Source organism: Hemicordylus capensis, chromosome 4 (genome assembly GCF_027244095.1).
Source record: "Hemicordylus capensis ecotype Gifberg chromosome 4, rHemCap1.1.pri, whole genome shotgun sequence".
In the NCBI taxonomy this organism is placed as follows: domain Eukaryota; kingdom Metazoa; phylum Chordata; class Lepidosauria; order Squamata; family Cordylidae; genus Hemicordylus; species Hemicordylus capensis.
In genome coordinates, this window is record NC_069660.1 from 29,911,465 (window position 1) to 29,926,376 (window position 14,912).

The 14,912-nt window shown below is 44.5% G+C and overlaps 1 protein-coding gene across 3 annotated transcripts in view; it reads right to left on the reverse strand.

The window, feature by feature from the left end:
* The window catches only part of SLC9A8 (solute carrier family 9 member A8), a 106,801-nt gene that overhangs the window by 65,953 nt on the left and 25,936 nt on the right, over positions 1–14,912 (reverse strand). For all 3 annotated transcript variants that reach the window (XM_053250440.1, XM_053250439.1, XM_053250441.1), the window contains one exon: positions 10,144–10,224. In XM_053250440.1, coding sequence (XP_053106415.1) covers positions 10,144–10,224 — 81 coding nt within the window. The remainder of the gene's footprint in view (positions 1–10,143; positions 10,225–14,912) is intronic.

Genomic DNA, 14,912 nt, shown 5'->3' on the forward strand with positions numbered 1-14,912 from the left:
CCTAAGTTTGGGTCAGATGCTGAAGATGTTTGTTTTCTACTAATGGATCACAATTTGGCCGTGACCTATTAAGTGTCCATGTTTGTCTGAATAGTGAGGAAGACTCTGGGGACAATTCTTCAATTTGTATCTTTAATTTTGCCTATGCTCTGCTGTTGGATCTGTCCTAAATATGTTCTTTCCCTTTTTATCGGGGCCTTTGGCTTCTACTATACAAAGTTTGACTGACTGGTATAGTTAGGCTACCTTTTGTCACAGGATATTATTCAAAAAACACATACTCTGCAAAAATAAAGGCACCTAAAATTTTTTTTACAAGCAATTCCCATCATAAAGCCTTAGTTTCACCATGCCAAGCCTTGTTAAAAAATTTCTATGCCCATTTGCAAACCTACCCATCTCCTTGCAAGATCTGTTCCAACGGGGGTTGGTGGACGTGGTAGTCCTGCAGGCTACTTTAAGCAGCAACAACTCAAGTGGTACTGACTGATCAGACATGCAAGTTTTGGGCAGTATAGAAATATGTTAAATAAAAAAATAATATGGTTGGCAATCAATATAATGTACTGAATTTGTATTTGTATTGAGAGTGGGGGGGAGAGAGTGTGTGTTCAGGCTAGGGCAGAAAATGAGTAGTTTTAAAAGAGGGGATAAGTACCATCCCCCATTCATTCATTCATTCATTCATTCATTTAAAATCTCTATTGTTTTGTTGTTGGAGTAGGGTGGTTTTGGGGTTGTTGTTGTTGTTTGGCAAAATCTCTACTCATTATTAAGAAGGGAATTCTCTCTTCCAGATAGAGGCAATAGGTAACTAATCAGTTGACCCTAGGTAAAGGTAAAGTGTGCCGTCAAGTTGATTTCGACTCCTGGTGCCCACAGAGCCCTGTGGCTTTCTTTTGGTAAAACAGAGGAAGGGTTTACCACTGCCTCCTTCCGCGCAGTATGAGATGACTCCTTTCAGCATCTTCCTATATCGCTGCTGCCAAATATAGTACCAGCAGGGATTCGAACCGGCAACCTTCTGCTTGTTAGTCAAGCATTTCCCCGCTGTGCTACTTAAAGTGACAATCAGTTGACCCCAAGATAATCCAAACAGAGGTACAGGAGCATAACTATAATAGGGCAAGAGGAGACAGTTGTCTGGGGGCCCACTGCATCCCACAGTTGTCTAGGATGCACACCTGCCCGAGCATCTTTCAGTAGTATTCATCCTCCAAAACTGATGTGAGTGTTAAGACCTGGAGCTACCAGAACAGAATGTCCTTCTCTAGTACCATTAAACGACTTGCATTGTCCACACTGTGTTTGAACTTTGTAAGCAAATATTTACTCCTACTGTTTAATTAGGAGTCCTCTTTTTCAAAGTGTGAAGGAAGGAACCTGACTGGATTAACTTGTAGAGATTTCCTGAAATAAAGCTACAGAATTACATCTGGAACAGTGACAGAAAGAAGACCTCATAGAAAAGAATGTATTACGCTGTCCATTAGCAAATTCTGCTGATAGAAAAAGGAAAACCTGTTTAAAGTGCTCTCAATGCACTTTATATTATTATTTGTTTAGGAAACTCATCTTTGAAATTAAGGACAAAAAAACAAAAATTATCTAACATAAATGCTCAATTTTCAGACTTGACTTCCCTAATTAAATTAGGGTTGTTGTTTTTTACTACATATGAGAAAGATCTGAAGATGAGTCAAGGGACAGCAAGCTATGTTAGCATGAATAAGCTTGGATAATGATTCATATTCATGTCAAAATAAGTTAGGGGATGTTTTGCCTTATTTAGGCTCCTTGTTAAAAAGGAGGCAAATTTGGCACAAGCGCCTGAGGAGAAGAAGAATGACAGCGATAATGAGGCACTTACCAATATTGGCTAAGCATTTAACAAACCCCAGTTTGAATTTGTCTAGCTATTATTTAGAACAGAAACTTCTAAGTGACTTTGGCTCAGTTCACGTGTTCATGGAAAACTACAGTTTGGCTGTTTGTACTAGAGCTTCCCTACATATGAACTGGGAAATTATGGTTTGCACAAACCATAGTTTGCCTGAAAATTAGAACTGGAAACCACAGCTTGAGGTAGTGCAGGAAAGTATGATGTAGAATTAGGCAGATTAGATCAATCACTACACACACACACGCACTGTAATTTGAGCAACTCCAGGATTAACAGACCAATCCAGTACAGTGAAAAGACGAGTTTAAAAGAATGGATTATTGTCTTGCATAACATTTTTCTACTAAGTTTGAGAGTTTACAAATTAGAAATTGAGGCTGCTCTCACATGCAGCCTAACCCAGCCTAGGAACACCCAGCCTAGGTCAGGCTGTGCATGAGAACCACTAGGATTGAGCCTGATCCAGGCAGGCCAGCCCTGCCTAGCCTGGATTTTTAACCCAGCTGCTAGCCAAGGTTAAGGGAACAAGCACTCCCTTATCCCAGACATGCTGCTTGGGTGTGAGCTGGGCTGCTTCCAGCCCAGCCACAAACAGAGACGGGCACATAGAGCGCCCGTTTCTTGACTGAAGCCCCCAATGCATTGCACATGTTACACGGTGCATTGTGGGATTCCTAGAGGCTGGGGCATGTCATCCCGGCCTACACAGCACTGCTCATCTGGGAGCATAGTTTGTGCTCCCAAAATAAGAACTTGCTTGTCTGGGGGCAAGGGCAGTAAATTTACCCCCCCCCCTTCCACAATGCATTAATTCTGATAATTTTTTCAAGCGTCCATTGTCTGGTTCCCAAATGTTTGGACTGATTCCTAGATCCAAAAAAAAATTGTCAAGGACCGATATAAAGGTCATATATACAAGGACATTTGGGCCCCACTGACTGGATCTCAGGGACATTGGTGTTATACAATACACAGAAAGATGAAGTTTGATAAACAGGTATTCCAAAACACCTAATTACCAGTAAGTCTAAACAGGATATGTTTATGCCCCTTGCTCAGATTAACATGTTGAAACGTTTCCCAAGCAACAGCAGATAGCACTTCAGTGGATAATAAGCCAAGTCACACAGAATGTCACAACTAAGTCACAGCCAAGTCACAACAGAATGCACGAGTGTGGAAACATGAAATCTCCCCTTTCATCTTTGGGCAGAAGGGATGCAGAATTTTACAGCAGGAACCAGGAATGGCTGTATTCACCAGTCATGTGCATATCCATGAATTATTGCACACAAATATATGTTTTGGTTCTAATACACATCAGGAAGCTGATGGAAAAACTGGCATCCTGGGCCAAAGTAGTTTACTAAAGTTAGAAAATATACTTACACAGCCATTCTTGCAATGTTTAAACATGATTTGGGGGCATAAATATAAGTCTCAGTATATAACAAATTAACATAAGAATTTGTCCACAGCACAGGAGTCCTTAAGCTCAGCATACTGACATACATAATGAACAGAGAGTACAACCAACTTCACTGGGGTTCTGATATGTAGCCATATTGCAGCTCTTGGTCTCTATGACTGGATAATAAAACTCCACAGACTTAGAATTTGTAATCTTCAATGCTGCAGCAAGAGACAATTATCTACAAGAAACAGTTCTTCTTGGAAGGAAGATTTTCAGTCACATGAAAAGTCTCCTGATGAACAGCTGATTTAGTTCCAAATGCACTGGGACTCACTGAATGGTGCTGTGCTAAGAACTATTTGCTGCACTCACTTGAATTGTTTTCTGGTACATTTAGATTTGCAGTGCTACCAACTTCATTAGTGTATTTTAATGACCTAATTCATCAAGCCCTATGCACATTCTTGTTGGCGTTTCTGAATTTATTATTTATTTGATTTCTATACCTCCCTTCCAATAATGGCTCAGGGCGGTTAACACAGAGAAATAAATAAATAAAATGGACCCCTGTCCCCAAAGGACTCACAATCTAAAAAGAAACACAAGATAGACACCAGCAACAGTCACTGGAGGTACTGTGCTGGGGGTGGATAGGGCCAGTTACTCTCCCCCTGCTAAATAAAGAAAATCACCACGTTAAAAGGTGCCTCTTTGCCAAGTTAGAAGGGGTCAATTTCTCCCAGCTGCTCACATCTGACTGGTACCAAATATGTCTCAGCTGTTGACAGAGCGGCTCAGTCAAGAGACCAGACCACGGAGTGCTTCCTACTGTGCTTGTGACTTCCATTCAAGTGATTAGGTTCAATGATCCCCAGCCCATCCACAGACCTGATTAGCTCTCAAGAAAGACAGGAGCTGGAGAAAGAATAGCTCGGAGCCAGTCCGAGCAAATCCTTCTCCCCTCCTACCCCATCGAAAGCAGATCTGGGAAGCCATCCACTGTGCCTATTCCTTATTAGGTGGAGAGAGGATGACTCTGGGAACTGCTTCCCCACCATTATCTTTTGCCTAATAGGTGATCATCAGTATTAAGACCCCTCATAACTGAGCAAAGAGACACCTTTCAAAGTTATTTCTTTCTATTTAGCAGGGAGACATTAACTGTTCCTCTCCAACTGCAGCAAAGCATCCTTCCAGTGGTTGTTGATTATGTCCACCTCACGTTTCTTTTTAGATTACGAGTCTTCTGGGGACAGGAAACAATCTTATTTATTATTTGTTTTTCTCTATAAACTGCTTTGAGAACTTTTGTGGAAAAGCAGTATATCAATATTCTTCATAATAGAAGAAATAGTAGTAGTAGTAATTATTTATAAAACATATTTTTATACCACTCACAACCTGAGTCTCTGGGAGGTTTACAGTTTATTTATTTAACATATTTTTATACCGCCCCAAACACAAGTTCTCTGGGCAGTTTACAAGAGAATGAAAACAACCAATTAAAAGATTAAAACATTTCAACAATTAAAATTTAAAACACAATTAAAACAGTTTAAAACATTTAAACATAAAATCAATTAAACAATTAAAATAATTTTAAAACCCAACATTAAAATATTAAAACAATAAATCTTATTAAAAGCCTGGGTGAATAAATATGTCTTCAGTGCCTTTTTAAAAATTGCCAGAGATGGGGACACTCTTATTTCAACAAGCAGTGCATTCCAAAGTCCAGGGGCAGCAACAGAGAAGGCCCGCTCTCAGGCAGCTGACAAATGAGTGGGTGGCAACCACAGATGAACCTTTCTAGATTATCTTCACAGGCGATGGGGCTCATGGTGAAGAAGATGTTCTCTTAAATGCCCAGGGCCTAAGCTGTTTAGGGCTTTATAGGTAATAACCAGCACCTTGTTTTTTGCCCAGAAACGTTATCGGCAGTCAGTGTAGTTCTTTCAACACAGGAGTCAATATGGCCTCTCCTAGATGACCCAGAGACCAAACTGGTCACCGCATTCTGGACTAACTGCAGTTTCTGGACTAGGTACAAAGGCAGCCCCACACAGAGTACATTGCAGTAATCCAGCCTAGAGGTTACCAGCATATGTGCCATCGTTTTGAGGTTGCTCATCTCAAGAACCGGTGCAGCTGGCTTATCAGTCAAAGCTGATAAAAAGCATCTCTGGCCACCACCTCAACCTCGGACACCAGAGAGAGGTTTGGATCCAGAAGCACTTCCAGACTGCATACCTGTTACTTCTGGGGAAGCGTGACCCCATCCAGAACCAGTAGATCAGAATCATCTCCCAAGTTCCAACCCCACACAATAAGTACCTCTGTCTTATTCGAATTTAGCCTCAGTTTGTTATCCCTCATCCAGCCCATTACTGCCTCCAGGCAGGCATTTATGGAGGTTATGCCTTCTCCTAATGATGTTGACATGGAGAAACAGATTTGGGTATCATCAGCATATTGATAACATCCTGTCCCAAATCTCCTGATGATCAATCCCAGTGGTTTAATGTAGATGCTAAACAAAACCGGAGACAGTATGAAGCCCTGAGGGATACCATAGGAAAGTTCAGATTTTGAAGAACAACAGTCTCCAAGAGACACCATTTGCAATCTTCCCGAGGTAGGAGCAGAACCACTGCAAAGCAGTGCCTCCCACCCCCCAACCTCCTCAGACGTTCCAGAAGGATACTATAGTCAATAGTATCAAAGGCCGCCGAGAGATCCAAGAAGACCAACAGAGTCACATTCCTCTGTCAATTCCCAATTGGAGATCACCCATCTGGCCGACCAAGGCAGTCTCTACCCCATAGCCCACCCAAAAGCCAGTTTGAAATGGGTCTAGATAATAACTTTCCTCCAAGACTGCCTGGAGCAGGGGGGGCACCACCATCTTAATCACCTTGCCCAGCCATGGAAGGTTGGAGACAGGCCTGCAATTGTTTGAGCGATCCAAGGCAGGCTTCTTCAGAAGTCTAATGAGTGTCTCCTTAAGACAAGGAGGCATCCTGCCCTTCCTCAGACACGCATTTATAATCTCCACCAGGTCCTCTACAACAGCTTCCCAACCTGATAGTATAAGCCATGTTGGACAAGGATCAACAGAACAGGTGGTAGGCCACACCATTCCAAACAACTTGTCCACACCCTCAGGAATCACAAACTGAAATGGATCCAAAGTTATCACATAAGGGGAGCTGCTGGACACCTCGGCATCAGACACTGTAACAATTGTGGAGTTTGAATCCAAGCCAGCCAGAATACAAGAGATTTTGTCCAGAAAACACTCATTTAAAACATCACAGCAAGTAATTGTCGTTTCCAAGTACTGATTCAAGGGAGAAGGGATGCACACTAGCCCCTTCAAAACCATGAACAACTCAGCTAGACGTGAACTTGTAGACATGATACAGGTGGAAAAGAATCGCTTCTTTGCTGCACATATCACCTGAGCATAGATCTTAATATGTGCTCTATGTAATAATCTGTTGGATTTGAGTTGAGTCTTTCTCCATTTATGCTCTAGTTGTCCACCTGCTGCTTCAGTCCCCATAGTTCTTCTGTATACCAACGGGCCAGTTTCGAAGTGGCTTGGAGAGGAAGCTTAGGAGTGATCATTTCTACTGCCCTAGTGAGTTGATTGTTCCAATTCTCCACCAGAGTGTTGACAGGGTCACCAGCAGAGCCAACACTAAATCCCTCCAAGGCTTCTCAGAATTCTACTGGATCCAATAGCTTTCTCAGGCAGACCATCCTAATGGCCCCTCGCCTCTGCAGAGGTGGGACGTGGTCATAGGTCCAACCTTAGCCAGATGGTGGTCCATCCATGACAATGGGGAAAACATAGGGAGTCCCCACCCACGGAACACCACCATGTTCAGAGTGAAAGACCAGCTCAAGCGTGTGACCAGCAATATACATCGGTCCCGAGATCACTTGGGATAGGCCCACAGTTGTCATGGCCGCTATGAACTTCTGAGCTGCCCTGGACAGATTGGTCCCAAAGTGAACATTGAAGTCCCCCATCACCACAAGCCTGGGAGACTCCAACGCCAAACCCGAGACCAAGTCCGTCAGCTCAGTTAGGGACTCTGTTGGGCAGCAGGGCTATCGGTACGCCAACAGAAGTCCCAATCTATCCCTGGTCCCCAATCTTAAGTACACACATTCAATATGGTCAGACACTTTGACAGGGATCCTGGCAAGGGAGATTTTATTCTTATAAACCACAGAAACTCTACCTCCCCACCCACATCTCCGCACCTGCTCAACAAAGTACCCTGGAGGGAGAACCTGGGACCAGACTGGGCTACCAGCCTCTAGGGGTGTGTCCGAACCGGTCTGGAGGCCATTCTAAAGGCCTCCGAACTTCCAGACCGGTTCGGACTTGGCCGGTCCGGGTCCGGGTGGGGGGTCTTCCTTTAAGGGTGGGAGGGCTTGCTTACCCCTCCCGCCTCTTTGCCCCCTCCAGCGCCCGTATTTTACAGAGTAATTGGGGCGCTGGAAACCAGCTGCCCCAGCCCCCCCCCCCCCGCGAGCGGATTAGGGGCCAAAAAAACCTACTGCCGCCCTCCCTCCCCCCCGCTGCCCCCCCCCGAGTGCTCACCACATCGTTTGCAAAAAATAGAGAGGAGCTCGCGAACAGAGCTCCTCTCTCGCCAAAGTCTCAGGCCCAACTGGGGCCTGGGGCGCGTGTGCACGCGCGATAGGACTCCTCAGCTAATAGAACTTCGGCCGGAGGCCCAGTCTACCCGCCGGGAAGAAGCCGGAGGCCCGGTCTACCCGGGAGGGCAGCAGTAGGTTTTTTTTGCCCCTAATCCGCTTGCGGGAGGCGGCGGGGGCAGCTGGGGCAGCTGGTTTCCAGCGCCCCAATTACTCTGTAAAATACGGGCGCAGGAGGGGGCAAAGAGGCGGGAGGGGTAAGCAAGCCCTCCCCGCCCTAAAAGGAAGGCCCCCCTTCGGTGCCGGTCCAGACTGCTCCGGACCATGCACATCCCTACCAGCCTCCCCCAACCAAGTCTCTGTGATACATACCACGTCAGCCCCTTCATCCAGAATCAAATCATGGATGATTTCAGGTTTATTCTGGACTGACCTGGCAATGCATAGGAGCAAGGTAAAGCTCTCTGGTAGGCTGGCACTGCTTTCTGAGGTCAAAGAGAGGGCAGGGCAGCCAGAAGGGGAAACAGCAATTAAGTTTCTGACTTCCCTTCCCCTGCAATGGCCTGCTGACCTGCCAACATTACTTCTTCTAGCAGCAGCAGTAGTATGAAGGCCTTTTTGAAAAGCCCCTTACAGCACTGGCCTGCACCTGGTCTATACATGCAGGAGAATTAGTTGAGAATTAGGCAGTAGAATGCTGAGGTAGACTGCACTGCACAGATCTGTAGGTGGGTGTTACCAGTTCCTAGACCAAGGGGGACAACTCAGTGTCCAACTATCCCAATACCTCCACTGTCAATTACAAAGGCAGATGACAATGCAATGGTACAACAAAGTTGTCCCGAGATACAAGCTAGCTCTACTGGGATGGACTGTCTTCTCCTTAATGGCCTCTGGTATGTTATTACACCGGGGGGCGGGGGGGGGAGGGGAGAGACTCAAGTATCTCTGGCTATGTGGAGGCACATCAAGCTGGGATGCGGATGAGTAAATGCTTCCCAGACCTCTCAGCCATCTGGCTGTTCTGCTCTGCAGGGCAACTACTGCCTCCCTTAGTCCAGAGTTCCCAGATGTGTTGGCTACAAATCCCATCATTCCCAGCCAAAAATCACTACAGCTGAGGATGATGTAGTCCAACATAATCTGTTGGACTGTCCAAACTTGGTGGGGACCCTTTGACGAGTCCATCTCTCTCCTCCTCCATGCCTCTCGCTGAACCAGCCAAGGGCATTCTAAAGGATCACCAAGGGAATGCCCCACCCTATCCCTCATCCCTCACTGTGGCGGATAGGGATTCAACCCCAGTGCTGCTCAACTGTAGCTCTAGCACCTGCTGATGCCTCAGCATTCCTGGTCTTCTGGGTCCAGACTGGCAGGGACCCACCTCTGAGCAATGACACTGCTCCAATGGACACTTTTTTCACCCACTGGCTGGGTTCAGGCAAATTCTATTTTTGAATATGTCTTCATGTAAGATCTTTGCAAACCGGTAATTGTAAACCGCCCTGAGCCATTTTTGGAAGGGCGGTATATAAATCAAATAAATAAATAATAAATAAACAGAAGACTAGAACATCAGATAGAAGGATTCTATTCCAGCTGTTTGGGCTTTCTGTCTTCAGGGAACTTTTAACACAGGTCAGCACTGAAAAATATGATTTCCTCTCCACCCACCACACTGCAGTCTGGAGCGGCACAGTCCATTCCACCACCCAATTCTGCCACATTCTTCAACATGCCTTTTTACTGGCAAGAGGAGATGCTGAGATTGGTAACAGCTCTGCCAGGAGTATACACATGAATGTGTCTGCACATTGCTCCCTGCACAATTATCTGCATCCTCCTTTCCCTACAACAGCAAATCTGTGCATAGATCGTATTCACTGGATTGAGATGTGCACTGGAAAGAAAGAATGCTGGAGACATGATGGGCAGCCGTCTGTCAATAGTAGAGGCCTGCCAGGAAACTATGCAACTTCAGAGATAGCCCCAACAGTGTAGTGATGGGGCTGCTGAGGAACCCTTTAAATGACTTCCAGGCAGGAGCCAGTCATGTTGGCCTGTAGAAGCTGCCTCTTATCTGAATAATTAGAACACAAGAACACAATTCATTTGCCAATGGGAAACTACAAACTTGAAAACAGGTACTCACCTAAAGAAACAACAGCAACACTTTCGGGCATGAAATGCAGCCTGTATCTTATCAATAAATGCACCAATATGATGCAGATACCTGGAATGAAAATAAAACAACATTTAGCCACAAGTAGAACAACAGAAAAAAGCTGCGCAAACATCCTTTTATTTTAAAAAATAAGTTGGAAATGAGAACAACAAAGTTGAAGAGTTTTGTTTATAAAATTCAAGTATTTCAGGAAACCAGATGAGCTATGTGAAAGATAAAAGACAGTTCTAATCTGCTTTTTCGACATAATTTACTTCCATGTCATTTAAGTAGCCAGAAGAAATATCAAGGGCTTGGATCCAAAAAACTTAATGCAGTGCTACTTGCAGTGAGGCTTTCTTGCTGTGACCTCAAAACCCCGCTCCAAAACACACACACAAAAACCACTTCTGCACCCAGTTCAACATTGTTGCAGGGGCTGCAGCTGAACAGGGGGGCAGAACTGGCAACTCTCCTATGTATTAACAGAAACACTCCCCACTTTCACAAGGGGAGCTCTGGATCCAAGCCTGTGCTGCAAGCATATAAGCCATATGGGGGCAGCTTTAACTGATTCTAGCTTTGCTGTAAACAATATTTACATGCTAACACAATTCTTCCTGTTCTAGTTAAGGATCCAGTCTTGCACAGACTTGCATCCCTAAAACACTTTACATAATCCCTGAAGGCCTGGCCTTGCATTATACATCCACTGCAGTTACTTTTGCTAGACTTCACAGCAAGTGTACAACCCAACCAAAGAGGAGAATTTTTAAGTCCCACTGGCTTCAGCAGAAGAGGACAACACACATGTGCTGAGCTCTCCCACTGCAAGATCTTACAAACAGAAAGCATTTTTTAGGCTGACGTGGCCTCCTCAAAATGTGGCCCGCTGAGGACAGTTGATGGCCTTTTTCTGATCAAAGGGAAGTATAACCACATATGAAAGCCTCTCCCAAACTCACTGGGGAAAAAACATCTTGACTGACATGCTGCACTGTGAAATGCTGCAGCTTCTGCACCTGTAAAAGGCCACTCCAGTGGTGTTGCACAAGAGCACACTTGTGCAACTACCTAAAACAGCACACACACAATTGCACAGCACTACTTCCATTAGAAACAACTGTGCATCCGCTGATTTACGTGGTTGTGCAAGTTCGCTCTTGCGCAATACCACTGGGGCAGCCTTTTATGTAAACAGCAATCCCAGAGGGTCAGTAATGTCAGTGTATCACTGTGCAGCATGTCAGCATCATTATGGGCTAAGGCCCTTGAGCAACTGCAATGTCACATTTTACAAATGTGTACAGGAAAGAGGCCAAAAACATCTGAGGACACTCCTCTTTGTAATAACACTGAAAGGTCATAATCGGAGGCCCAAACTTATCATTTGGGGCAGCTGTCTGTTTGTTAAACATGTGCTTGCTCCATTCACCAATAAAACCGAGGTTAAGGCTCTACTTTTTATATCAAAAAGAACATGTGGGATAGAGAAGTGAAATCTGCCTCCCCCGCCTTGCCCTGTCTAAACAAACTAGGCTGACATTGCTCCCTGCCCAGCATACCCCTTGATATGCAGGTGAGGCAAGCCCATGTTTGGCAAAGGTAGGATTGGACCTGAACATCTAACTTGGCCCAGAGATATACAGACTCTGAGATCGTCACACCTTTGCAAGATGCTGGTCTCAAAAATCACATGAAGCTTCTGGCAACCAGGAGCAAGAGAACTGCACCAGTCAACAACAAAAACAAGAGGAAAATATCCACATGTGCTATATTCCTGGAACCATCCTGAGGTTTCAAACTCCTTCAGTTGTTTCGCTATAGAGTTGCTATGCCCCCCCCCGAAATTCTGAGTTTCACCCGGATTTTAAAGCATCTCACCCAGATTGCTTAGCCCAACCAGATTCGCCCAGATTTCAGCTTTCATTTAAAAAACAAACAAACCCAAAAACCTAAGCTCTAGCCCTTGTAGAAGCGGAGTTATGGAGCAAAATATGCAGTCCCTATTCTGCTCAAAAATTATTTTCAAGCCAATTTACATAATATGCAAATTAGGCACCCAGATTTGGGAAGCCAGAATATGTCAACCCTAAATCTCTAGGATATCTTCCTTACATGCAACCTCTCCAAAAGAAGAGAAGGTTTTTCTACTTTCCACTTGCTTTCTAGTTCAGTTTCATGAATAAAAAATCATCCTTTACAGGACCTATGGATATCTGCCTTTTGTTTTCATCAAGGCAAATGTAACATCAGATATCATACTCAACATCCCCTCTCTTACCCCACCTCAAACCAACAGGATGCAGCCATACTCAAACCTCAATGCATTATCACCTCCTACTGAGCAAGAAAACAACTCTCAGTGGATTACCATATTTGTACAAAAGGCCGGGTGCCTTTTAAGCATTAATCCCTCCAAAGTGGAAGGAAAGCAGACCTGCACAACTTGCAGCTCACCAAACTCAGTCATCCATTGCGGCTTGCCTGTAGTGCCTGACAATCTCCATGTTTTTGCAATCTCAGTTAGGCAGCAAAATCAGGGGAAGTGTGCTGGTTTGTTGTTGGGCGGGGGGGACAGGCATTATATGTAGCCATTGGGCTACATTTGGCTTGTGACTCACCAATTTCTCAGGCTGGCTTCAGAGTCAGGGCTGTGCTTGAGACATACTTCCAGAATTTCCCATCTTTTAGCTCACAGTTTGTTTGTTTATCATATGTATGATGTCTATACTACATATAAATAACTTTTAGGAGAGGGTGAGGCAAATCACCAAGGTCTCCCTCCATCAGCCTGAGCAGGACAAGCTGTCTTCTGTTTCCTCCCCTATGAGAAGAATCACGTCCTTGGCAGCCATTTGTCCTCAAGATACAGCACAGCGTGAGAAATGAGGTCCCTCCATCATTCTGAGGAGAACCAAAGGCCTACTGGACTCTCTCCTCAGAGTACTCCCCCTCTTTCGTTAATTGTTGGCCCCTTGGGGATAGGATTATTAATCAAAAAAGTACTGTAAACCACTCTGAGCCTATGGGATAGCGTGGGATATGACTCTATTAAATAAATTATATTGTATTATAATTTTAATATAGGCCTGTTCTTGCTTTTCTTGATGGCATGCTTCCAGCAAGCCAGTGACAACTGAAGTACATGAGGACCTTGCTCCCTTCTTAATCGCCGAGGGAGAGTCAATCCGTCGTGAAAAGCACACAGAGAGCACACTGTGTACGTACATGTCCCTAACTGCAAGACACTCGCCCTGATTGGTGTTCCTAAATCTGTGTGCTTGCATTTTAATAGTACACTATGAATAAAAATACAATGAATATGTATATATCGCTTTTCAACAAAGGTTCCAAAGTAGTTTACACAGATATAAATAAAATGGCTCCCTGTCCCCAAAGGGCTCACAATCTAAAAAAGAAACATAAGATAAACACCAGCAATAGCCACTGGAGGGATGCTGTGCTGGGGATGGATAGGACAAGATTTATTTATTTTTAGTAGGACAAGATTTTTTTAATTGAACCAACAAACTACCAAAGCATACAGTACGTTACCAAAGCACAATTATATACAAAGTGGTTGTTTGTACATCATATATCTACAAGGATTTGGTAATCCACAGGGTTATGACACGGGGGTGAGATTACAAGGCACATCAGGTAATTGGGGGGGTTACGTCCAACGTCCATTTCCACAATTTCTCCCATTGCTGTTTAGAAGAGATACACTTGTCTTTTTGCACATAACCATACAAACTTTTCCAGAAGAGATTTACTGTCTCATTCACGTGAACCTCTTGGTTGCGTCTTCCCTCCCTATTCCTATGCAAGAGCATTGCATAAATGACATACAGGTTTACTAACCTGATTACGAGAAGGGGAACGTTCCAATTCCCTAGTGTGAGGGCACCTGTTCCGTCCCGTTTCCTTGAAGGTTTCTTTCTGGGACCTCAAAAAGAGGTTCTATCGCTCAAACCCAAGGTTAGTTCTTCCCAAGTCTGTTTTTCCAAATCAGGCCACTCTAACAACTTGCTTACTCCCTGCCACACTCTTTTGGCTACCAAACACTCTTTTAAGAAATGTGAGTGGGTTTCCCTGAATGTCGTGCCTAGCTCACTAGCTTTCTGTTTGCAGGTGATTTTAGGACACTCTTGCTGGTCCTCTGGGAGCCATGGCTTAGCCGCGTTAAGCAGCAGTACTTGGTGGTATAAACGCCACCTCGTTTCCCATAAATGAAAAGGGACCTTTTTCTCCTTAAAGAGAGCGATAGGGTGATCGGGTTACAACAAGTACTGTGAAGTGCGGTGTTTGTAGCATTTACGTTCTAAATCAGGTTTTAAAAAAACCACTTCTAGAATCTCTCCATAAATTGTTTTCCTTAGCTGCTTAACTGAGGAGGATCCTTTAAATAGATCCGATTCAACCTTCCATTTTTTTAATGTGAATAACAAATCTCTCAAGTTGTCCAGATGGTCTCTTTTCAATACTTGTGTGGTATTACCATTGAAAGAACCTTTCCCTCACCACGCTATGCCCCATGATGACTTTCGCCAATGTAGAGCGGAAAGTGAAACCCAGGTTTTTTGCAGGAGGTTGGACATGTTATGGACATTCATGAAAATCCAGTTTCCAAAATTGCAGGGCATGAATTCAGTTACAAAATAGGGTTACAGGCTAGGTAGAGCTAGGCCTCCCCACTCAGCCTCCTTAAATGCTAACACACGGGCCAAAGGGAAGGACGCCGTGTGCCATAC